Source organism: Heterodontus francisci, chromosome 8 (assembly GCF_036365525.1).
Source record: "Heterodontus francisci isolate sHetFra1 chromosome 8, sHetFra1.hap1, whole genome shotgun sequence".
Taxonomy (NCBI): Eukaryota; Metazoa; Chordata; class Chondrichthyes; order Heterodontiformes; family Heterodontidae; genus Heterodontus; species Heterodontus francisci.
Window position 1 is genome coordinate 81,889,883 of NC_090378.1, and position 27,298 is coordinate 81,917,180.

The following is a 27,298-nucleotide window of genomic DNA, read 5'->3' on the forward strand; positions in this document are numbered from 1 at the left end:
AGAAGGCAGGGATGTGGGGGAGGCCCAAAAAAACAACGAGGGAAGGCAGTGGGAGGGGGGGGGGGGGGGGGGTGGTGGAGTGCCCATCGCCTTCCTGACAGCGTTGAATTTTGTCGGGGGTGGGGAAGGTCGAGGATGGCCTTCCTGCTAGAGACCAATTGAGGCCCTTAAGTGACCGATTAATAGCCACTTAAGGGCCTTTTCATGCCACTACTAGTGTTTTACACCCCTCCCCCAGCTCTCAACAATCACCTCCCACACCTCGCCTGGGCTTGCCTGACTGGCCCTGGTGAACCTGCCCCAACTTGCCTGCTTCCAAGACCAGCATCCAATCTGCCTCTTTGAGCTGGGTGCAGTCCCAGCAGTGGCCACTGCTCCCGTGGCGCTCCTGAGACTGCTGTGCTGCTGGCCCTCTGATTGGTCGGCAGCTCTTGAAGGCAGGATTCCCCCATCTTTAAAGGAACAGGAATCCCAGTGCCAGACAGTTAACTACCTGAGCACCATAAACTGCGGCCAGGCATCCCCCAAATGGCCAAGCCGGAGTACCCTCACCTTTCTGTTGTCGGGACCCCTGCCACCTCCATAAAATTCAGCCCCATATGTACATTGATGACACCCAACTCTACCTCATCATTACCTCTCTCAACCCCTCCACTGATTCGTCATGCTACTTGTCCAACACCCAATCTTAGATGAACAGAAATTTTCTCCAAGTAAATATTAAGAAGACTAAAGTCACTGTCTTCAGTCCCCGTCAGCAACTATTCCCTAGGCACTAACTCATCCCTTTCACTGACACTCCCTGATGCTGAACCAAACCATTCACAACCTTGGATTCTTATTTGACACTGAGCTGAGCTTCAAACCCCATAAAACCTCTCCATCACCAAGACCGCCTACTTCCACCTCCATTATATTACCCATCTCCACCCCCCCCCCCCCCCCTCAGCTCATCTATTGCTGAAACCCTCATTTGTGAGCTCTAGACTATTCAAATGCCACAATTTAACAATTCTCTTTTTAGATTTCAATTCTGTCCATGACCTCACCCTTTACTACTACCTCCGTAAGCTATCCCAGCCTTACGATCCTTTGAGATTTTTTTTTCATTCGCAAGGAGGATCTGGGTATTGGTGGCTAGACCAGCATTTATTGCCCAACCCTAATTGCCCTTGAGAAGGTGGCGGTCAGCTGCCTTATTGAACCGCTGCAGGCCTTGGGGTAGGTACACCAACAGTGTTGTTAGGAAGGGAATTCCAGGATTTTGAACCAGTAACAGTGAAGGAACGGCGATATAGTTCCAAGTCAGGATGATGTGTGGCTTGGAGGGGAACTTGCAGTTGGTGGTGTTCACATGAAGCTGCTGCCCTTGTCCTTCTAGGTGGTAGAGGTTGCAGGTTTGGAAGGTGCTGTCAAAGGAGCCTTGGTGAGTTGCTGCAGTGCATCTTGCAGATGGCACACACTGTTGCCACTGTGTGATGGTGGTGCAGGGAGTGAATGTTGAAGATTGTGGATGGGGTGTCAATCAAGTGGGCTGCTTTGTCCTGGATGTTGTCAAGCTTCTTGAGTGTTGTTGGAGCTGCACCATCCAGGCAAGTGGAGAGTATTCCATCACATTCCTGACTTGTAGATGCTGGACAGGCTTTGGGGAGACAGGTGGTGAGTTACTCGCTGCAGAATTCCCAGCCTCTGACCTGCTCTTGTAGCCACAGCATTTATGTGGTTGGTCCAGTTAAGTTTCTGGTCAATGGTGACCCCCAGGATGTTGATAGTGGGAGATTCAGTGATGGTAATGCTATTGACCGTCAAAGGGAGGTGGTTAGATTCTCTCCTGTTTGAGATAGTCATTGCCTGGAACTTGTGTGGCACGAATGTAACTTGTCACTTATCACCCAAGCATTTGGATATGGGCTGCTTTTGTATCTGAGGAGTTGCAAATGGTGCTGAACATTGTGCAATCATCTGCGAACATCCCCACTTCTGACTTTATGATGGAGGGAAAGTCATTGATGAAGCAGCTGAAAATGGTTGCGCCAAGGACACTACCTTGAAGAGCTCCTGCAGTGATGTCCTGGGACTGAGATGATTGACCTCCGACAACCACAACCATCTTCCTTTGTGCTAGGTATAACTCCAACCAGTGGAGAGTTTTCCCCCTGATTCCCATTGACTCCAGTTTTGCTAGGGCTCCTTGTTACCATACTCAGTCAAATACTGCCTTGATGTCAAGGGCTGTCACTCTCACCTCACCTCTGGAGTTCAGCTCTTTTGTCCATGTTTGGACCAGGGCTGTAATGAGATCAGGAACTGAGTGGCCCTGGCGGAACCCAAACTGAGTGTCAGTGAGCAGGTTATTGCTGAGCAAGTGCCGCTTGATAGCACTGTCGACAACCCCTTCCATCACTTTGCTAATGATTGGGAGTAGATTGATAGGGCGGTGATTGGCCGGGTTGGATTTGTCCTGCTTTTTGTGCACAGGACATACCTGGGCAATTTTCCACATTGCAGGTAGATGCCAGTGTTGTAGCTGTACTGGAACAGCTTGGCTAGGGGTGCAGCTAGTTCTGGAGCACAAGTCTTCAGTACTATTGCCAGAATGTTGTCAGGGCCGATAGCTTTTCCAGTATCTATTACCTTCAGTCATTTCTTGATATCACGTGGAGTGAAACGGATTGGCTGAAGTCTGGCATCTGTGATGCTGGGGACATCAGGAGGAGGCCGAGATGGATCATCCACTCGGCACTTCTGGCTGAAGATGGATGCAAATGCTTCAGCCTTGTCTTTTGCACTGATGTGCTGGACTCCCCCATTGTGGAGCCTCCTCCTCCTGTCAATTGTTTAATTGTCCACCAACACTCACAACTGCATGTAGCAAGACTGCAGAGCTTAGATCTGATCCGTTGGTTGTGTGATCACTTAGCCCTGTCTATCGCATGCTGTTTCTGCAGTTTGGCATGCAAATAGTCCTGTGTTGTAGCTTCAGCAGCTGACAGCTCATTTTTAGGTATGCCTTGTGCTGCTCCTGGCATGCCCTCTTGAACTCTTCATTGAACCAGATCCCTGCAATGCTCAAGTTCTGGCCTCTGGGCATCCCCGATTTTCATCCCATGACCATTGGTGGCCGTGTCATCAGCTGCCTAGGCTCTAAGCTCTGGAAGTCCCTCCTTAAGCCTCTCTCTCTTCTCTCCTCTATTAAGAGGATCTTTAAAACCTATCTCTTTGACCAAGATTTTGATCAACTGTCTTACTATCTCCTTATGTGGCTCGGTGTCTAATTTTTTTGATAATACTCCTGGGAATCACCTTGGGCATTTTACTACGTTAAAGGTGCTATATAAATGTAAGTTGTTAAATATTATCCAGCAACCCCCTCTGAAACCTCAGGTGAGGACAGGATCAGGCCTTGCTGTAAGTGCTGGGCACTAACAATCACTATCTGGGGTCACATATGAAGAATGACCACTCAAATGAGATAACTGAGAGCTGACATCAACCATGGAACCATACCTCAGAAAAAGTCAGCATCTCTGAGGTGAAAATGGAAAAATGTATATAAATATGAGAACACACAAATAACATGCTTATGAATAGTACATTTTGTATGAATTAAGTGCACTCTCATATTTAATAAAAATGCTTGCATGAGGGATAAAAGGAACAGCATGCACGAACACACAATCAACACAGACCACATAAACATTTAATGTGTTCTAACAGTTGTGACCACAGTCATTTGTTGCATATTACTGATAGCAAGATAATGCAATCTTTGAATAGTCACTTGTAATTTAGGATTATTATCCTACATGCCTGTGTTTTGTTTTTGTGCCATAATTTAATCTATTCCATGCTATTGGACTTTACTTTTAAATTAATTCTTTACACACGAGTAGTCCCATTCACAAGACCACTAACAGATAATTACTGGTGGATTAGCTGAAAATTCCTTCCATGTTTCAACAAGCAATATTTGGATCTTGAATGACAAAACCATGTTTTAATAACACACAAGGAAATATCATCAGTAATTAAACTGAGCCAAAAGTGAACATAGAGTCTCAACGCTTCTTTCTTTCTCTCCATCCCAAACATCAGTAAGTCCTGTCCTATAAGACCTTTGTATAAATATCTGAGAAACCACTTCTGACTATTTGGTTCCTGCTGGGTAATGGGCAACTGACTTCCTTTGGTGGTTTACGAACATTCAGCTCATTTTAATACTCATTCATCTGATAGAGATTAACTAATCCCAAACTTTTAACAGTAGGAATGGGAGCTGCACTTTTACCCAGTGCAGTTTGAGTTTACTGTGGGGCAGTTTCATGCTATATGTTCTGAAGTGTGCGAACAGGAAAAGAGTTTTAAATCGATACAATTAAACAATTAGAAAGGGAAGTAAAACACCCAGAAAAATCTTAAAGCATTATTTTGTTTTGACGATTCTCTGCTTTCCTGAAGCTACTGATTCATGCCAAGCTTCACTCGCAGCCACTAGCAACCCACTGGTAACTTGTCCGGGTGTTGGTCATTCTTCAAGTATGAGCCTAAATAGCAAATGTCAAGAGATTATTCACTACTGGGAATTACAACCCAATCCTATGTCACCTTATGTCTATAAACATACAGTTTCAATCTGGGGCTACTGCTTAATGATCAAAATCAGGCAGCTGGCAGACATTTCCACTTTGGTTGTAAAAACAGAAAGGCAGATTATTATCTGAATGGTGATAGATTGGGAAAGGGGGAGGTGCAATGAGACCTGGGTGTCCTTGTACACCACTCACTGAAAGCAAGCATTCAGATTCAGCAAGCAGTTAGGAAGGCGAATGGTATGTTGGCCTTCATTGCAAGAGGATTTGAGTAGAGGAGCAAGGATGTCTTACTGCAGTTATGCAGGGCCTTGGTGAGACCACATCTGGAGTATTGTGTGCAGTTTTGGTCTCCTTATCTGAGGAAGGATGTTCTTGCCATGGAGGGAGTGCAAATAAGATTTACTAGGCTGATTCCTGGAATGGCAGGATTGTCGTATGAGGAGAGATTGGGTCGACTAGGCCTATATTCACTAGAGTTTAGAAGAATGAGAGGGGATCTCATAGCAACCTATAAAATTCTAACAGTAATAGACAGGCTAGATGCAAGGAGGATGTTCCCGATGGCTGGGGAATCCAGAACCAGGGGTCACAGTCACAGGATACGGGGTATGCTATTTAGAACCAAGATGAGGAGAAATTTCTTCACTCAGAGGGTGGTGAACTTGTGGAATTCTCTACTGCAGAAGGCAGTGGCGGCCAAGTCATTAAATATATTCAAGAAGGAGATAGATATATTTCTTAATGCCAAAGAGGTCAAGGGATATGGGGAGAAAGCGGGAACAGGGTACTGAATTAAATAATCAGCCATGATCTTTTTTGAATGGCAGAGCAGGCCCAAAGGACTGAATGTCCTACTCCTGCTCCTATTTTCTATGTTTCTGTGTTTCTTATGTTTTCTCTTTCCTAGCCCCGGAAACACCCAAAAATAATTGTGGTAACTCGACTTCTGCGTCTGATTTATTGGTTTATTACTATAAGTGGCCAAAATTTAATCTGTACCACTACACCTCCCAATTTTCTCTCCTTCTTTCCTCCAGATACTGGCTAATGCTGTGGTACAGTTTCACAGGCACTGGCTGCCTTCTAAATAATCTCACTAAATAACCTCACCTAAATAATCACTGTTGAAGTGTGACGAGATAGAGAGTGTCAGCAGGCTATTTGATTGAGGGCATGTCACAGCAAGCTGATTCTATCCTGATGCAAAATCTACCACATAGTACACATTGATATTAAATTCGATTTCTGGTTGATTGTTCTCTTAGTGAAGTGGCTGAGACCAACTGCAGCACTCCCACTGCCAAACTAGCTGGAATCAGCTGACGCAGTGCAAATTGGAAATTCAATTTGGTACCTTCTTCGCCTTTCTGACTTAACATCACAACAAGCAGTGCTGTTCCCACCTGGACCATCACGGGATTCCAGAGAATTTTACTATTGCTGAAACTATATTAAATTTTTAAATCTGTTAACATAAAATTTCTGCCAACAATAAGAAATGCTTAAAAAACGTTTGTTATACAAGACATTACGGATTTAGTTTACTGAAGTTACATTTACTGCATTTAACTCGCAAATTTAAAATGTAACCACACAGTGCTTGCATCTTATGTTCCATGCTTTATATTTTCCCTGTGATCTCCCAAAAAATATTTCAAGGTACCTGCTTGGATGGGTTGCATCAGCTGGCTTTGGAAGACTGGATAGGACTTGTGGTGCCCTCCGCTGAGTTGATTATCAGATGGCTGAGGCGAGTGAGGACCATGCCTCTGCAGCAGTGCTGGAGCTAACATTTTCCTTGGACTGACCAGAGAAGAAAATGGAAGGACAACTGGTCCAGGCCTGCAAGGAAAAACATATATTTTAGCAATGTAGTCCTACAAGAGCACTTGTTCCTGATTTTGTTTCTGAAAATGTGAAGAATGAGCTCAGGTTCCTGAGGCTCCACTGGCAACATGGAGCCTCGCAGTTGGTGGGCGCAGGTGATTTTCCAATGTATGATTTTAGGGGAAGCTGAATGAAATGAGAGACAGGATTAATCTCCACTTGGAGAGGCAGGGATTAATCAGGGATAGTCAGCATGGCTTTGGCAGAGGGAGATCTAGAGGTGTAGATGAGGGTAAAGCAGTTGATGTAGTCTGTATGGACTTCAGTAAGGCTTTTGATAACGTCCCATATGGGAGATTGGTTAAGAAAGTAAAAGCCCATGGGATCCAGGGTAATTTGGCAAATTGGATTCAAAATTGGCTGAGTGTAAGGAGGCAGAGGGTGAAGGTAGAGTGTTGTTTTTGCGATTGGAAGCCTGTGACCAGTGGTGTACCGCAGGGATCGGTGCTGGGACCCTTACTGTTTGTAGTGTACATTAATGATTTAGACGTAAATATAGGAGATATGATCAGTCAGTTCTCAGATGACACGAAAATTGGTGGTGTTGTAAATAGTGCGAAGGAAAGCCTTAGACTACAGGACGATATAGATGGGCTGGTAAGATGGGTGGAGCAGTGGCGAATGGAGTTTAATCCTGAGAAGTGTGAGGTGATGCACTTTGAGAGGTCTAACAAGGCAATAGAATATACAATGGATGGTAGGACCCTAGGGAGTACAGAGGGTCAGAGGGACCTTGGGGTGCTTGTCCATAGATCACTGAAGGCAGTAGCACAGGCAGATAAGGTGGTTTGGAAGGCATACGGGATACTTGCTTTTATTGGCCGAAGCATGGAGTATAAGAGCCGGGAGGTTATGATGGAGCTGTATAAAACGCTAGTTAGGCCACAGCTGGAGTACTGTGTACTTTTCTGGTCGCCACATTATAGGAAGGATGTGATTGCAATGGAGACGGTGCAGAGGTGATTCACCAGGATGTTGCCTGGGCTGGAGCATTTCAGTTACGAAGACAGACTGGATAGGCTGGGGTTGTTTCCCTTGGAGCAGAGAAGGCTGAGGGCGGACCTGATTGAGGTATACAAAATTATGAGGGGCATTGATAAGATAGATAGGAAGAAACTTTTTCCCTTAGCGGAGAGGAGGGGAGGCGGTGGCGTAGTGGTAAAGTCACTGGACTAGTAATCCAGAGGCCCAGGCTAATGCTCTGGGGTCATGGGTTTGAATCCCACCATGGCAGATGGTGAAATCTGAATTCAATTAATAAAAAAAAAAGATCTGGAATTAAAAGCTAGTCTAATGGTGACCATGATACCATTGTCAATTGTTGTAAAAACCCATCTGGTTCACTAATGCCCTTTAGGGAAGGAAATCTGCCGTCCTTACCTGGTCTGGCCTATATGTGACTCCAGATCCACAGCAATGTGGTTGACTCTTAAATACCCTCTGAAATGGCCTAGCAAGCCATTCAGTTCAAGGGCAATTAGGGATGGGCAATAAATGCTGGCCTAGCCAGCGACACCCAAATCCTACAAATGAATAAAAAAAAAAGAGGTCAATAACTAGGGGGCATAGATTTAAGGTAATGGGCAGGAGGTTTAGAGGGGAGTTGAGGAAGAATTTTTTCACCCAGAGGGTGGTTGGAATCTGGAACACACTGCCTGAAGGGGTGGTAGAAGCAGGAATACTCACGACATTCAAGAAGTATTTGGATGAGCACTTGAAACGCCATAACATACAAGGCTACGGGTCAAGTGTGGGGAAATGGGAATAGTTAGGACGGGTGCTTGATGGTCGGTGCAGGCGCGTTGGGCCGAAGGGCCTGTTTCTGTGCTGTAAAACTCTGACTCTGAAACTGCAACAGAAATGCTGAGCTTCATTTCAATGACATATTTAGGGAAATGAGGTCCTATGCTTAATTTCACCACTTTGGACAAGGCTGTGCTTCACACTGTTACGCGCAGGTGGGAAAGAGGTCTTGGATTCCCTTTCAGCCTTCACCTGGTCTTACTATAACAGGGCTTTATTTTTAAACATAGTGTCTTTAGCTCCCCCTTGGTGACTCCTTGTTCACCGCTTTCCAATTATAAGGCAAAGAAACAAGCACAAGCAGACCTTCTTAGGTTTAAAGAAGAAAGGTGAAATTTTATTAAACTTAAACTCTAATTCGGTTGATGCCTACGGATACACGATGCACCCACACTAGTATGCACACGTGATACACACATGCAAATAGAGACAGAAAAGAGCAGAAGAAAAATAAAGTGGAAAGATTTGAGGCAATATCTGAAGAGGTGTTGTTATGGTTCTTCAACCTCACTGTAGAGTCCTTGATTGTAGGTAGATTCTTTTCATTGGGGCTTAGTATTCTTCTTAAACCTTGTTCACTGCAGGAGAGTTTTCTCTCTTGAGATTCACGTGTCTTCAGTCGGTTTTTTGGAGTTCCGTGAGAAAGAGATGGGAGCGGACAGGAGAGGAGGTCTGCTTCAGTCCAGAAGCCCCAATGAAAAGCAACAGTCTCCCTACAATCAAGGACTCTACAGTGAGGTCGAAGAACCACAACAACAACTCTTCAGATATTGCCTCAAGCCTTTTCACTTTGTTGTTCTTCTGCTCTTTTCTATCTCTATTTGCAAGGTGTGTATCACGTATGCATGCTAGTGTGGGCGCGTCGTGTATCCGTGACTAACTGGTCTGACCATGTCTGTTTGTGGATTGAATTGGAGCAGGGAATAGCTCCTTTGTCTACAAGCACTGCCTGTTAATATGCAAAAATGTTCTTTCCAGCCAGGGGCCTGGCAACCCCTTGTCACAGGCCTTCTCTTCCCAGCAACAATTTGAAATTTAATGTCCATGTGGCGAAATTAATGTGCCTCATTCTTGGCAGGTGGGAGCCTGCATGACAACACACACACCTCGCCCCTGTAAAATAGATGCATCACAGGGGTAATGGGCATAGCCTGCTTTGGAGTATTTATTAAAGCAAGATAGTTATTTTGTTAAATATTTTTGCCAGTGAGCATTTCTCTACTTGCGCATTCAACTTCTTGGATACATTTATTTCCCTCTACTTTTTTGCTTTTTTTGTTGAAACCTTCATTTTTCTGGAGTCTTGTCACAAATCCCTGCAGTATAATAAAAACTTGTGATGGCAAGAGATAGGTTGAAGGCCAGAAGTGAGTAAAGGATTTCCTTTTCAAAACGTATTTTCTTGTCCAGTTTCCCGATGCACAAGAGATAGTAGATGGAGATCAGAAACAGAAGATGCCAATTCTCAATGCCTGACATACAACTATGTTTCATTTTCATGTGCCTTGCACCAGCATGAGGTCTTGCTAGAGCATCAGCCTTTACTGTGGGTGACCCAGGCCATGTTAATGAACTGCAAAGGAAATCACTGTGATCCTGGCACTGGACTTAGGATGCACAGCTCCTGTCTAGCACTGGAACAGAAATGGGCAGGAAAATCTGTCCTCTCAGATTCTGCAGTGATGATTCAACTTTCAGAGAATGTTGGGTGTTTTTCATCTACCCCACCCACTCACACATTCAGCCAAATTAGTGGTACGGGTCCAGCAACCCAGACTGGGGGTGACGCAAAGTTTGAACTTGCACAGTAACTAAGTTCATCGCAGTTGACCCTAATGACCCAGAATTTGTTGGAGCAGGGCATCTTGTGGTGTGCTTCACTGTTAGATTTTTTTCCCTCACCCTTTAGCTTGAAAATACACCGCAAATGACTTGAAGTGTAAGCTGTAACTATCTTCCAGCGCCTTCAACATTGCACTTGGGACCTTGGTGAACAACAAGATCAACTGTCGATCTTCTTAACCAATGAAATTTAAGGATAAGAAACAGAGCAAATGACAGAGAAGGGAAAAAGTTGAATTAAAGTAAAAGTAAATACAGAAAGAGAAATAAGGGGACAGAAAGATTGGATTAAAAGAGATAGAGAAAAGAGAAAGTAAAAGTTAAGAAAATTTTTTTTTTTAATCTCTAAGAGCAATTTACTACATGCGGGAATGAGACTGTACAGTTTCAGTTGTTTCCTCCTTGAGCCAGAGAGGTTGAGTGGCATTGCAAGCACATAAATCTCATTAAAAGTGTCCTTACATCATTGAGCCCTAACATTCGGCAACAAATTTAATTTGCATTTACTGTGCAAATGCAATAATTTCTTGAAACTCACGGGGAGGTTGGCGGCAAAATCTCGTTTTCACAATTTGTTTCAAGTCTTAACTCATGGAGTATCTCTTCCAGACCACAAATTACTGGGCTACTTACAAACTAATATTGTTATGCACATGAAATTCCCATTATTTTCCCAACAAATTCTGGATCGTTAGGTCAAGTCCAACTGTTATACTGGAGCCCGTGTGCTGAAAGTGCACTCGGACCCTTGTTTTACAAATGATATAACACATAGGATGCTAAATTGGATAGTCCCCAAAAATGGTCACGGGGATCGCGATGCTCAGTTAATCCACGCTCATTGCCTGCAATGCAGGCAGCACTCCAACTTCATGTTACCTGCTCATTTGTATGGTCCCTGCATCCAGTCAGTGCTAACCACATTGTTCATTGGCTGGATGCATCAGAAGGAGGCCAACAGAAGGTGGCTAGCACCACTTAAAGATTTATTTATTTAGAGATACAACACTGAAACAGGCCCTTCGGCCCACAGAGTCTGTGCCGACCAACAACCACCCATTTATACTAACCCTACAATAATCCCATATTCCCGACCACCTACCTACACTAGGGGCAATTTACAACAGCCAATTTACCTATTACCTGCAAGCCTTTGGCTGTGGGAGGAAACCGGAGCACCCGGCGAAAACCCACACGGTCACAGGGAGAACTTGCAAACTCCGCACAGGAAGTACCCAGAATCGAACCCGGGTCCCTGGAGCTGTGAGGCTGCAGTGCTAACCACTGCGCCACTGTGCACTGCTTAAAGATAGCCAGCATCTCTTCAAGGGGAGGTGCGTTGTGGCTTGAGCAGATGCTGGGAGTCATGGTTGAAGAGAATCTGACCTGTGAAAGAGTGAGGAATGGCACAACATGGAAAAGAGTGAGCTCCAAGTTTTTCTGATGCTGCAATGGAGGTTTTGGTAGAGGAGGCGGAAAGGAGGATAGATGTCCTGTATCCACAGCAGGGATGCAGTAGGGGAGGCAGCCCTCCAGACATATGGTCAAAATGCAGAGGGAGAAGATAGCCACAAAGGTTCATGCCAGGAGTCAAGCCCTGAGGACCTGGATGAAATGCTGCAAGAAGTTCAATGACCTTGCATGAGTGGTCAAGGTCAGTGAAAGTATCTTCAAATGCCATATCCTACGAATTGCACCAGTATCCTCAGCCACTGTTCAATTCACCACACCCCATCAGTCACACACCAACAATCTTGATCAATCAGGCCTCATACCTAACATTCACATGCTTCACCTCACCCTCATACAGTTCTGAAGCCATGGCCAGCAGCACAACTGAAACCACAAAGATCATGGTAACCTCATACCTAATCCTCATTCTCACATCCTATTACACTTCATCCTACACTCTCCTCTGATTTACAGTCTACACATGGTGTAAGCATGCATCTCTTATTTGCTCACCCCTCTCCACACCACAGCCTTAGCCCTTGTGACTTTTTCCTTTCAGATACCCAAGAGGTCCAACTTGGCCAAAGAGTGAAGGAACAGAAAGAAGAGGGTGATGCTGAAGACACAGCACCCTCACTTGATTTCACAGTTGCAAACACCAGCTCAGATACTGAACACTGTGCATATTTTAGAGGATAGATTAGAGGTGGGATTTGCATATGATGAGGCACTCGGCAAGCCTAGGTTGCAGCCAGGGCAGGAGGTAAGGATAGCACAGGTACCAGCTCTCCAGAGAGCAAGGTTGCAAATGGGTTCTGCTGCAGAGGACTCAGATGAGGACTTCAGTGGATAGCACAACAAAATGCTTGGTGCATTGGGAAGCCTGGCAGAAAGGCTGCACTTAATGTCAAGGAGCATGGAGGAGTCCACCATCAATTTGGCACAGATATTTGTGCAGAGCTTGGAGCTCATCCTTTCCAGCATGGAAGTGGTGGCCACTTCTGTTCACACACTTGTGGACCCAAACGTTATGCAGCCTCTGTTGTTTGATGTTGCAGCTTCCATTACAGCACAAGCAGCAGCCACCTAATGTCTGAATGCAGCAGTGGAAACTCAGACTTTTGCCATGCAAGCTCAGGCTGCTGCTATTTTGGCTGTTGATTAGTATGCAAAGAGGCTGGCAAGGTATCAATCGTTCCTACAACCTGTCCTCTAACAGATTATTAGGAGTGTTGAGGTGCCACTCCAAGGGAGTGTCAGTAACTTCATGGAGCATGAATCTGCTGTCCACTCTGAGCATTCGTCCTCCACAACTGCCACTCCACCAGTGCCCTTGGTGTTTCCACATCAGTCAGGTAGCCTAGGCTGTTGCTGCCCATGTCCAGATGGTGCAGTATGCAGCTGGGCCTTCTGGACCCAGAGCTGCTCAAGGTTATTCTCTAAGGCCATCTGTACTCTGCTCCACTGCAGATTGTTGGGACTACTTTCCTGTTCTATTTTGTTTTGTTACTAGCACCAGAGCACATAGACATCAGTTGTAACAACTACAAAATCAGATCTTTAACGAGCTTGTGTTACATGATCCAACATGAATACTCAGTCAAATCATACCACACTATTCCAGTATGAGTACACAATTCTTTATTAAATTCATTATAATAACTCAGGTACATCATACTTCACAATTCCATCATGACTGCAGCATATAGTGGTTTACTCAAAATACTTATATCAATTGTATCTTTGCTCTCTACATTCCATTCATACTAACATTAAACCACAATACATCAAAAGACGCACCAAGTGACATCAAGAATAACAAAATAGAGTCAGAAAGAACATTTATGCCCTCAATCCTTTCCAGTAATTCTGTTACTACAGTTAATATGGTCCACAAAAGGTCTTCAATCACTCTATTACTATAAACAGTGACCAAACATCATCTCCCAGATCATCAAGACATGGATGAATGACCTTCCTTCAACTAGGCCTGCTTCACAAAGCATTCCTGCTCAGCTAAACTGAAAGCCGTTTACTCATTGTGTGCTGATCTCATAAACAACAAGGTATATGGGTAATGTGAAACCATATTCTCACAAATGATTTCATTTATAAATTTGGTTTGGATGTTTATTTTGTGGTGGCTTTTATTTATGCATTGTGGCCGAGCGACAACTGTGATGGTCAGTGATCGAAGGAAGTTAAGTTGTGGGACTGTTGGTGAATGGGGAATTAGGATTTTGTTAACTGGTATAGCACTCAGATGTGTTCTTCATGGACAGCCCGGGCAGAAAGGGACTACCTAGTTTGCCTCTTCTTCCTACTGTTCCTCTTCTTCCTACTGTTCCTCTTCCTCAGCTGCTCACCATATGGCTAGTGGCAAAGGCTGTTTCCTCATGATGCCGAGGTTTTGCAATATGCAGCAGACTGCCATATATCTTAACACCTGCCCTGCCAAGTATTGCAGGGCTCTGCAGAAGTGTTGCTTCAGCACACCAATGGTCTAATATATCACTTTTCGTGTGGCAGCAGTTTTCATTGTATGCACGCTGTGCACCAGAGTCATGAACCATGCCTTGTCACCCAGTAGCCACCCTTTGGTTTGTCATGGGGGCTCAAATGCAGCTGGCACAGCAGACTGCACAGAATGAAAGCATCATGACTGATACCAGGCATTGACCTGCATAATTCACTGCCTATGATCACGCAAATAGAGGGTACAATTCTAAAGGGGGTGCAGGAGCAGAGGGCACTGGGTGTATATGTGCATAAATCACTGAAGGATTGAAATCCCTTCTGGTTCCGCTATAGGGTAGAGTTGACATCCAGTTCCCGCAAGGTGATGCGCATATAGTCAATGGCACACTTCACCATGGGAAAGCCTTGAATCCTAGTGCAGTCATATGCTTGCTCAGCCTGCTTGTCTCTGGCAAGAGTGAATGAAATGTAGTTAGCTCTCTTTTAATAGACAGCCTCAATGACCTCTGTTATGCAACAGTAGATGGCAAACTGTGAGATGTTGCAAATACCTCCAGTTCCAGCTTGGAAGGAGTCAGACACACAAAGTTAATCGCTGCTGTCACGTTCTCAGCCACTGACAATGTGTCCCTTGCCCTGCTCTGAGGTTGCAGTTGTGGCTGCTGCAGGTGGCAGATTTCAGTGAGGTTACCCTTGCTGAAGTGCAGATGTCTCATACATTGACCTAATTAAGGTTCAGGCGGGAGAATTCAAACTGGATGGATATGGCCTCCTGCTGAGAGCCCTTTTTCCCCTGCCCCCCCCTCAATCACCCTGCCACTCCTCTTCCAGCAGCTTGTCCTACTCTGTATATCTGTTCATTCTCCAAGTCATGTTGTTTTCCAAGGGGAATACCTATTAGTGCACCTGTGACAGGGAGCGACTGGTTTGTGCGGAAGCCTTGAAATCAGCAAAAAATCCCTCAGCATCTGCCACACCATTCCCTGTGGACTTTTGCAACTTGAAACAACTATAAAAAGAACCAAACACTTGTAGAGTCATAACAACAGTTAGAAGAAATCAACCAGCAACTAATCCTGTCAGTAGTTGTTCAGCCTTTAAGTAGTGCTGTTGCTGAATGTGTGTTCAGCTGGACGAGATTCAGAGAGGGTGTTAACTTTAGCGTTAAGCTCCAAAATGATACCATTAGCATCAAGTCAGCATTGCACATTGATTGACATACGAACATACAAATTAGGAGCAAGAGTAGACCACTCGGCTCCTCGAGCCTGCTCCGCCATTCAATAAATTCTTGGCTGATCTGATTAGTCCACATTCTCGCCTACCCCCAATGACCTTTCACCCCCTTGCTTATCAAGAATCTATCTACCTCTGTCTTAAAAACATTCAAAGACTCTGCTTCCACCAGCTTTTGAGGATTGCATAGACTCACGATGCAGAGAGAAAAAATTTCTCATCTCTGTCTTAAATGAGTGACCCCTTATTTTTAAATAGCGACCCCTAGTTCTAGATTCTCCAACAAAAGGAAACATCCTTCCACATCCACCCTGTCAAGACCTCTCAGGAACTTATATGTTTCAATCAAGTCGCCTCTTACTCTTCTAGATTCCAGCGGATACAAGCCTAGCTTGTCCAACCTTTCCTCATAAGACAGCCCGCCCATTCTAGGTTTTAGTCTAGTAAACCTTCTCTGAACTGCTTCCAATGCATTTACATCCTTCCTTAAATAACGAGACCAATACTGTACACAGTACTCCAGATGTGGTCTCATCAATGCCCTGTATAGCTGAAGCATAACCTCCCTACTTTTGTATTCAATTCCCCCTCACAATAAACGATAACTTTCTTAGATTAGAGATACAGCACTGACACAGGCCCTTCGGCCCACCGAGTTTGTGCCGAACATCAACCACCCATTTATACTAATCCTACACTAATCCCATATTCCTACCAAACATCCCCACCTGTCCCTATATTTCCCTACCACCTACCTATACTAGTGACAATTTATAATGGCCAATTTACCTATCAACCTGCAAGTCTTTTGGCTTGTGGGAGGAAACCGGAGCACCCGGAGAAAACCCACGCAGACACAGGGAGAACTTGCAAACTCCACACAGGCAGTACCCGGAATCGAACCCGGGTCCCTGGAGCTGTGAGGCTGCGGTGCTAACCACTGCGCCACTGTGCCGCCCTCTATTAGCTTTCCTAATTACGTGCTGTACCTGCATACTAACCTTTTGCGATTCATGTACTAGAACACCCAGATTCCTCTGCATCTCAGAACTCTGCAATCTCTCACCATTTAAATAATATGCTTCTATTTTATTCTTCCTGCCAAAATGGACAATTTCACATTTTCCCACATTATATTCCATTTGCCAGATCTTTGCCCATTCACTTAACCTATCTATAATCCCTTTGTAGCTTCCTTATGTCCTGTTCACAACTTACTTTCCTACCTATCTTTGTGTCATCAGAAAATTTAGCAACCATACCTTCGATCCATTTCTATAAATTGTAAAAAAGCTGAGGCCCCAGCACAGATCCCTGTGGCACACCACTCGTTACATCTTGCCACCAGAAACTGACCCATTTATGGCTACTCTCTGTTTCCTGTCAGCTAGCCAATCTTCTATCTATACCAACATGTCACCCCTTACACATGAGTTTTTATTTTTCGCAATAACCTTTGATGTAGCACCTTATCAAATGCCTTCTGGAAATCTAAGTACAGTACATTCACTGGTTCCCCTTCATCCACAGCACATGTAACTCCCTCAAAGAACTCCAATAAATTGGTGAAACATAATTTCCCTTTCACAAAACCATGTTGACTCTGCCTGATTACCTTGAATTTTTCTAAGTGCCCTGCTATAACATCTTTAATAATCACTTCTAACATTTTCCCTAAGACAGATGTTAAGCTAACTGACCTGTAGTTTCCTGCTTTCTCGCTCCCTCCCTTTTTGAATCAAGGAGTTACATTCGCTATTTTCCAATCTAATGGAACCTTCCCTGAATCTTGGAAATTTTGGAAAATTAAAACTAACGCATCAATTATCTCATCAGCCACTTCTTTTAAGACCCTAGGATGAAGTCCATCAGGACCTGGGGACCTGTCAGCCCACAGTTCCAACAATTTGCTCAGTAACACTTCCCTGGTGTTTGTAATTTTCTTGAGTTCCTCCGTCCCTTCCATTTCCTGACTTACAGTTAATTCTGGGACATTACTTGTATCCTCTGTAGTGATCATCATGATCTCCCTGGTCTGCATACTTCTGGCCGATGTTAAATGTACGTGTGCCACTGACTGTGCCAATATGGCACAAGCATGATTCGCCTCACAACTGTGCACGCACACCTTGGACATCATTTTGGAGCTCTAAGAGCACTCACGGTGCCCAAGGAACGGGTGTTAATAAGCCCAATCTTTCACCCATGCTTTAACACCATCTCTCAGAGAAATTGGTAGTATACCAAGTTCTGCCTGTCACACTAAGAGAGAGTTTGAGAAGAGGCTGGTAGCTAACATAAAAGGGACTCCAAAAGTCTTCTATAGGCACATAAATAGTAAAAGGATGGTCAAAGGAATGGGTATGATTTGAGACTAAAAGGGGGATTTACACATGGAGGTAGGGGGCATGCTGAGATATTGAATGAATACTTTGCATCTGACTTTACCAAGGAAGAAGATGCTGCTCAGGTCAAGCTGAAAGAGGAGAAAGAAACACTTGAAGTGTTTAAAATTAATAAGGAGGAGGTATAGGATAGGCTGTCTGTACTTAAAAGTTGATAAGGCACCAGGACCAGCTGAGATGCATCTAGGGGTCACTGAGGGAAGTGAGAGTGGAAATTGCAGAGGCACTGGCCATAATTTTCCAGTCTTCCTTAGACTCAATGGTGTTGCCAGAGGACTGGTGAATTGCAAATGTAATACTCTTGTTCAAAAAAGTGTCTAAAGATAAGTCCAACAACTGGAGGCTGGTTAGTGATGGGGAAGCTTCTAGAAACGATAATTCGGGATAAAGTTCATAGTCACTTGGACAAATGCGGGTTAATTAAGGAAAGCCAGCAAGTTAAGGGCAAATCATGTCTAACTAACTTACTTAAGTTTTTTGATGAGGTAACAGAGAGGGTTTATGAGGGTAATGCTGTTGATGTGGTGTGCATGGACATCCAAAAGGCATTTGATAAAGTGCTGCACAACAGACTTGTGAGCAAAGTTCAACCTCATGGAATAAAAGGGACAGTAGCATAATGGATACAAAATTGGCTGAGTGACAGGAAACAGAGAGTAGAGGTTAATGGTTGTTTTTCAGACTGGAGGAAGGTTTATGGTAGAGTGCCCCACGGGCCTGTGTTAGGATGCCTGCTGTTCCTAATATATATTAATGACCTAGACCTTAGTGTACAGGGCACAATTTCAAAACTTGTCAATGATACAAAACTTGGAAATATTGTGAACACTGAGGAGGATAGTGTAGAATTTCAAAAGTTGGTGGAATGGGCAGACAAGTGGCCGATGAAATTTAATGCAGAGAAGTGTGAAGAGATTCATTTTGGAAGAAAGAATGTGGAGAGACAATATAAAATAGAGGGTACAATTCTAAAGTCAGTGCAGGAGCAGAGGGAGCTGGGTGTATATGTGCATAAATCATTGAAGGTGGCAGGACAGGTCGAGAAAGCAGTTAATAAATCATACAGCATTCTAGGCTTTATCAATAGGAGCATAGAGTACAAAAGCAAGGACCTTATGTTAAATTTGTATAAAACACTGGTTTGGCCAGTTCTGGGCACCAGACTTTAAGAAGGATGTGAAGGCATAAGAGAGGGTACAGAAAAAATTCACGAGAATGGTTTCAGGGATGAAAAAATTCACGAGAATGGTTCCAGGGATGAGGAACTTCAGTTACGTAGATAGATTGGAGAAGTTGAGACTGTTTTCCTTGGAGAAGAGGAGGTTGAGAGGAGATTTGATAGAGGTATTCAAAATAAAGTGGGGTCCAGACAGAGTAGATAGGGAGAAACTATTCCCATTGGTGGAAGGATCGAGAACCAGAGGGCACAGATTTAAGGTAATTGTCAAAAGAAGCAATGGCAACATGAGGAAAAACTTTTTCACACAGCGAGCATTTAGGATCTGGAATGCACTGCCTGAGAGTTTGGTGGAGATAGGTTCAATTGAGGCATTCAAGAGGGAATTGGATTATTATCTGAAAAGGAAGAATGTGCAGGGCTCCAAAGAGAAGGCGGGGGTTGTGGCACTAGGTGAATTGCTCCTTCAGAGAGCCATCATAGACACGATGGGCTGAACGGCCTCCTTCTGTGCTGTAACCATTCCATGATTCTGTGATTCTATACTGCTCTGTCGCGCCCAATACAATTTTGGAACAAAGAACTTTAATGGTGTAACACTTAAATACATTTTTTTTCACTGCCTATTTCTTTGTGTGTCTTGAGCCCTGACAGTGCTACTTTTCTCTGGTGAGTTAAGGTTTTTGTGAAATTAGTGCCCAGACTAAATGACTATGTGCCGTCATATACATCACATCATAATTCATATAGTTCTGATTGTAAATGATTTAGCTATATACTCAATATTAACTTTCTGAAATTTAACTTGCTTTACAAATCCTTCAAACATTTCTACCAACATCTAATTTCTTGAAAGATTCTGCATTCATCTAAGGGAAGTGATGTTCATATTTGGAAATGGGACCCTATCCGATTTCAAGCACCCAATGTCAAAATAAACCAATCCCAAATCAAATAAAGAGTAAACTGTTTCTACGCTGTCCCAGCAATGTGCTTCTGTCCCAACCCCAGAACAGCATGGCTTACTGTAGCAGTGCAAATTTTTTCCTTTTACCATTGTGATCATCCTATGGATTTTCTGAGTTAGATTACCAACGTACTTCTAAAATAGGGGCAATTTTGTGTTAAGGGCTCATACCCACTATGAAATGGACTGAGATTGCCCAAACGATTTTTGGATACAACCATTGCAGCTAGTTCATCTGGAAAGCACTTGAAATCCCATCCCAGAGGTTAAAGTTTAGTGTCTAAATCATTGCATCACCCATTCCCTAAAAGTTCTGCTTAAATACGACCAACATAATGCTTTCTCTACAATGCTCAAAGGTTGACTTTCCTTCATTATTCCTGCTGCTATCTTTGTTAAAGTTTTGTTTCTCTTGTAAATTATGAAAAGGCTAGTTAATGATGATAAAATAATGTATGACATTAAAACATCAATGTGAGGTGCCACAGCAGGGTGCAGCTCTGACATCCTTCCATGCTGTAGATCATGCTACCTCTGAATTTCCTTCCATCCCCCTCCACCCAGCCATCATACATTTGGTTGGGCAAGACATCTACTAACTCACAATTTATGCACCTGATATCTTTCTCTGGATTGAGGCATTTCTATATTTTGGGTGGGTGGGAGGTCATTTCTAGCAATAATGGGGTCTCCACCTCAGGTGAGGGGAAGAGGGAAGTAGTTGTGGTGCTTTGTCAGTGTATGTGGACCCATAGTTCCTGTCCAGTATATTAAAAAATCCTTACTTTTTAAGAAGCTATTATATTGCCCTCATCTGCATTTTGCAACAATACTCCTATCTATATGTAAATAGGCAAATTATGCACCAGCCTTACTTCCAGCAGAATTTTGGACAGTTGCAAAAAAGAGTGACAACTTTGCACTAAAGGTTCCCATCCCATTTTGAACCCTTGTGTGCCCATGTTACATTGGTTTCCTGGTGCGATGGCTAAGGAAATTCATGGCCCCTATCTCAGTTGCTGAGCTGTCAGAAGACACTTTCCCAAAGGAGGGAGACTCATCACCAGCCAGTGTTGTAGGCATAGGAGCAGGTCACCTATCCACTCTCACAGACATGGCTGGTGCACAGCCGCAGGAAATATGAAGAAGAGGATGATGGAAGTAACTGTTTGTTTGTTTTAAGTTTATAATTTTGAGGTTAAATCTTTTCCTCATCAAGGTAAGGTATCTCACTACAGAGGAACATAACCCTTTTTCATCTTAGACATGCAATATCAGCATCAATATCTGCTAGTTCAGATATAACATGGATTGGATACAAGCAAAGCTCCCTCTATACTGAGCGAATAACTGACTACAATTATCACATTGTCCTTTCACTTCCAAGACAAAGCTTTGAATCCACCACAAAGTGAAAAGATTTGTCTCTTTTGTTTCAACTGGGTGTATTTTAAAAGTAATACACAATCACCCATAATTCGGGCTGGTAATCGCCAATTTCACTGAGAAGGTGCACAATGTGTGGGAAATTGAGATGTAACACTGATGTTTTTTTCTGGTATGATAGATGTGGCCAATATCTGGCCTCAGAGTGCTTCGTGCACTGGGTGCCTGATATGGGAAAGTGATCCATTCCCACAGAGCAACAAATTCACTTAGGCAAACAGAAAAAAAAATCACAAAAACGTTTTGAAATAACTTACTGTGAATAATTTGCTAACTAATAAATTATAGAAACATAAGTACTGCAAAAATCTGTAATGTGACATAATCCTGTAACATGTCTGTCTCCAGTTTTGTTTGAAATTACGTCAAAGACCCAGGCCTAAGCGCTGGACAGCACAAAGGTTGAAAAGAGATTGATGGAAAATAAAAGAAGTCAAAGTAATGACTCGCTGATACCAAGCTTGAGTTTTAAACATTTGTAGATTGTAGGGGGAAGGTAAGACATTCCACAGTGTTTATATTCATCAAAATAAGGAGACTGTACAGTCAATCTTAGTTTCAGCTGTTACGACCAGGTGAGAAAGAGGTCTAGGGTTCCCTTTCAGCCTTCACCTGGTCTTACTGTAACAGGGTTTAAATTTTAAACACACTGTTTTTAGCGCCCCCTTGGTGACTCCCCTTGTTGACCGCTTTCCAATTATAAGGCAAAGAAACCAGCATGACAGGTTTTCTCAGATTTAAAGAAGAAAAGTGAAATGTTATTAAACTTAAATTCTAATTCGGTTAATGCCTACAGATACACGACGCGCCCAAGCTAGCATGCACATGCGATACCCCCATGCAAATAGAGACAGAAAAGAGCAGAAGAAAAATAAAGTGGAAACGTTTGAGGCAATCTCTGAAGAGGGTTTTTTGCTACTGTGTTTCGAGCTCACTGTAAAGTCCTTGATTGTAGGTAGATTTGCGCTTTTCATTGGGGCCCGCAATTCTCCTTAAACCTTGTTGACTGTAGGAAACTTCTCTCTTTTGGGGTTCATGTATCTTCAGCGGGTTTTGGAGTTCCGTGAGAAAAAGATGAGAGCAGACAGGAGAGGCTGTGGCGAGCCAGCCAGGAGAGGTCTTTTCAATCCAGGAGCAAACAGTTTTCTGCAGGCTCTCAGTTCAAACTGTACAATTCAGAAAAAAAATCCCAGACTACCAAGCAGGTTAGTCATGTGACGAACTGGTTTGCCCACATCTGTTTATGGATTGTATTGGAGCAGGGATAGCTGTTCCAACCACTGTCTGTTAATATGCAAAAATGTCTTTCCAGCCAGGGGCCTAGCAACCCCTTGTCACAGGCCTTCTCTTCTTCCCAGCAACAATTTGATATTTAATGTCCATGTGGCGAAATTAATGTGCCTTATTCCTGGTAGGTGGAACCCTGCATGGCACATCCATACCCAGGGGAATGAAATGCGATTTGAGTAAAGCGCATTTCATTCAAAGGATCGAGAGAAAATATATGATACAGGAAAAAAACATGCATTTCTCTCATTTATTCCCATTCATTCATAAATCCTAAAACTTGTTAAAACTGTTTTTTTTGACTGCCTAGGGCCTTTATTCCTGTTGAGGTCTGCCAAGTTGGGGGGTGGGGGGGGGGTTGTTGAGGGGGGGGCATGGGTAGTTAGATTTAATTAGCCCTAAATTGGAATTTTTTACAAGAGAGTCAGTAACGGGCGGGTCTATCCCAAACTCTCTTTCAGTGCTTTGCTGAAGCATGCAAAGGCTTTTGACTTCAGGGGATGGGTGGTTCCCTTTTCCTCTGACTGTGCGGGACGATTCTTTGTTAGCCTGCCTTTTGAACTCTGGGACACTCCTGCCTGCAGGTATTTGTGCAGACTCTACTGCACTCCCCTGTGTCACTTTGGCTACGTGAGGCAACACCCTCATGGATTCTCTGCCCCCTAAAGGTCTCTCTTTGTGTCTGCAGGTTCCTGTAAATGCTACTAGCTACTCTGGTGGGGTGCTTCTAGAGTCTGCCTTTACGTAGGAGGATGTGAGGTCTAACTTTTCAAATTTTTCGGAGTTGGTTGACCCAACAGTAGGGGTTTTCATCCAGGATTCCTCTTGGACTTCCTTTAACCTGCCCTCTTGGTCATTTTTCCCCCTTCCCTGCCTCACCTTTTGCCAGCCAACAAAAGAACCTTTTGTTCTCGGCAAGGGTCCCTTACAGTTCACCAGCCTTCTGCTGGAGGGTCCTCCTAACACTGGAAGAGACTTAGGGGTGCAGGTTTCACTGTAGGTTGGGGTTTCCCCTCAACCTGGCACATGTGGCAACTCCTGCAGTACTCCACCACATCTTTGTGGAGTTTTGGCCAGTCAAACTGCTGTCTTATGTGGACTTTGGTCTTTTGTGTACCAGCATGCACAGCCACTGTAGTCTTGTGGGCCCTTCTTAATATTTCTCTCCGGTACCTCTGCGGCTACTACTGTCCACTCCTTGCTCTCAGATCTGTGAGGAGAACTCAATTTCCTCATCAGTACCTCATTATTTAACTAGTAGCAAACAGGGACTCCCTCTGCTTTGCTTTCAGACTGGGCAGCCTGTGCTAACTCTTGCAATACTGGGTCGGCTCGCTGAGCCTCAGCTAGGGAAAATCCATTTAATTCAATCCCTGGGTCTCCTAACTTTCCAAAGAAAGTTTTGGATAGGCAAACTCCATGGTCATCTGCCTGCAGTGCCAATTCAGTCTCCTCTGGGGGAGCTGGTTTGATCATGGCCTGATCCACTACACATTCAGAGAAACTACAGGGGTCCGTCTCCCGACACTGCCCTGTCTCTCTGACCTCCTGTGGTCTTTCTTTCACTACTGGGGGGGGATAGCACCTTCACCCCCGCCAGATCATTACCTAGGAGCATGTCAAGTCTGTCCACAGGTAAACTAGGGACAATCCCTACGGTCACTGGTCCCAAAACTAGGTCGCACTCCAGGTACAGATACAGGCATACACTGCCTCCAATATCATTCACCACCATGTAGGTGTTCACTGCACTCTCTGGGGGAAAGGTCCCAGTAAAAGGGATCTAGTGGCCCCTGTGTCCCTGAGAATTGCTAAGGGCTTGCTGGTCCCACTCGAGGGGTATGAGATTACTTTCCCTTTGGACACAAAACCCTGATAACCCACAGGAATCCTATCAAATTTTCCTGCACTTGCAGCCGTAAGCTTCCTGGGTCTCACTCTTACTGCTTGTTCTACTGTGCTTTCCATAAGGGACCCTTCTTCACTAAACGGTGTGCCCTGATTAACCCTACAGGTCTTCCCCTTTAGTTTCTAACAGTCAGCTTTTAAATGCCTTGCTTTATTACAATGGAAGCAAACAGGTCTCCGGGTCTCAATCTTGCTCACAGCACCTTCATATTTGGTTGGAGGAGGGCCCTCTGTGTCTCCTGCTTTCCTTTCTCTTCCAAGACTGCCTGGGTGGATATCACCTTCCCACCCTTTGTCCTTTTCGGATTTGTGGGGGTGATTAGGAAAGATTCTCCCCTGGGAAACTGACTTATAAAGTAAAGCAAACTCATCGGCCAGAACGGCCACTTGCTGGGCTCACTGAACCTGCTGCTCCTCTACATGGGTCTTTATGGAGAGTGGGAGAGAGTTTTTAAATTCCTCTAACAGAACTACTTCCTGAGATTCTCATAGCTGAGCTGTACTTTAAGAGCCCTCAGCCACTGGTCAAAATCCAGCTACTTATTTGTTTCAAACTCCAGATAAGTTTGATTAGCTTGCTTCTTGAGGGTTCTAACCTTTTGGTGGTAGGCTTCAGGCACTAATTCACATGCCCCGAGGATAGCATTTCTAGTCAGTTCATAATTTGATGAACTCTCATCTGGCAATAGGGAAAAAACCTCATGGGCTTTTCCAGTTAGCTTGCTTTGTAATAAAAGAGACCAGGTCTCAGCTGGTCATTTTAGCTGCCTTGCCAGTTTCCCAAAGGAAAAAAAATCCTCCACATCTTCCTCATTGAATTTTAGAAATAGTTGAGTGAGTTTTAGCAAGTTTGTACCCAGCCCTGAATTCTGCTCCTCCATATTGGTCATGCTTTCACTGGGGTTACTCTGTCTCCCCCAGTTAACTCAAGCCACTTCAGCTCTCTTTCTTCGCATTCTTTCTGGAATATGCTTTCTCTTTCTCTCTCTCCTCTCTCTCTTTTTCTTCATGTTCCTTCTGGAAGACTCTTTCTCTCTCTGCTGTCTCTCTTTCTCTTTCCTCAAATTCAAGTTTCCTTTGTTCCAATTGCATCGTCGCAACAATACCCTGTCCAAGTCCGCTTGTAACCCTATTTCTGCTTCTTCAGATTCAAGGGAAAAATGGTTGGCCACTAGTCTTAGGAGTTCAGACTTCCTAGCCTTGCCACGCACAGTGAGCTCACACTGCTCAGCCATTTTCCTCAACTCCTCCATAGATAGTGCTTTTAACTTGGCCTTTAACTAGGTCACTACATGTATTTAAGGAAGAGGTAGATAGATTTTTGAAATCTCGGGGAATCGAGGGGTATACGGAGCAGGCCCAAAAGAGGAGTTGAGGACTGGAACAGATCAGCCATGATCTTATTGAATGGCGGTGCAGGCTTGAGGGGCTAAATGGCCTACTCCTGCTCCTATTTTTTTATGTTCTTATGTTGTTAACTTATCCCAAGTTACTTCACCCTGGCTTGGAGAGCTCCAGCTTCAGTTGCAGACATGTTAGTATTCAATCACACACAACCACAAGAAAACCTGTATTAAAATCTTGCTCTTTTTTGATTGGGAACAATTTGATTTCCAACTTTCAATTTCTCTCATTTGTCTGTGGGTAAAATTCTGGACGCTGACACCTTAATTTCTGTTACGACCAGGTGAGAAAGGGGTCTAGGGTTCCCTTTCAGCCTTCACTTGGTCTTACTGTAAAAGATGTTAATTTTAAACACACCGTGTTTTTAGCTCCCCCTTGGTGACTCCTTGTTCACCACTTTCCTATTATAAGGCAAAGAAAGATTTTCTCAGGTTTAAAGAAAAGTGAAATTTTATTAAACTTAAACTCTAATTTGGTTAATGCCTATGGATACACAACGCACCCACGCTCGCATGCACATGCGATACCCCCATGCAAATAGAGACAGAAACAATTTGAAATTTAATGTCCATGTGGCAAAACTAATGTGCCTCATTCTTGGCAGGTGGGGGCCTGCATGACATAGCTAGACTGTGGGATATAGCTTCTTTTCAGCGTTTGTATCTTCAGTCCTCTGCTACACTGTGAACCTGCCGATATTTTGAAATCTCAGGACTTCTATAAAGCCTTGGATCCAAAGACTCATGGACACTCTCCTTATCCAATTTGTCATCAGGCAATGTTTTCCATATTATAGTCACTGCACTTCAGAATAATTCATGATGTGAGTGTTTTGAGCCATTTCAATAAGGGGTGTGTAAATACAGATATTTTTGGGGGGGACTTTTTGCTTAACAGCTAGTCAGTTGTAGACCTCAATCTTTGAGAAAACTCGTGACAGCCAGAGATTTATCAAGAAGTGATAAGCTCCTTGAACATAATCGTCTCATCCTGTTTTTAGAAAGCATTTCCTATGCTGTATCCTAAAACATCAAGAAATGTTTCTTGTTGCATTTCCAGATTTGATCTCCTGAAGGTTATTGCTCTGGGGACATGGGTTCAAATCCCACCACAGCAGAAGATGGAATTTAAATTCAATTAATAAATCTGGAATTAAAAGCTAGTCTAATAATAGCCATGAAACCAGTGTCAATTGTCATAAAAACCCATCTGGTTCACTAATGTCCTTTAGGGAAGGAGATCTGCTGTCCTTATCTGGTCTGGCTACATGTGACTCCAGACCCACAGCAATGTGGTTTGCTCTTAAATACCCTTTGAAATGGCCGAGCAAGCCACTCAGTTGTATCTAACCGCTAACTAGTCGATAAGGACGGGCCCCCCGGCATCAACCTAGGCACCGGAAATGACAACGGCA

General features: G+C 43.9%; 1 protein-coding gene across 1 annotated transcript in view; it reads right to left on the minus strand.

Annotated features, from left to right (window-relative positions):
- LOC137373218 (zinc finger protein GLIS1-like) overlaps positions 1 to 27,298 on the minus strand; it is a 488,859-nt gene that overhangs the window by 9,375 nt on the left and 452,186 nt on the right. The window contains exon 8 of the mRNA XM_068038074.1: positions 6,256 to 6,434. Within this exon, the coding sequence (XP_067894175.1) occupies positions 6,256 to 6,434 (179 nt within the window). The remainder of the gene's footprint in view (positions 1 to 6,255; positions 6,435 to 27,298) is intronic.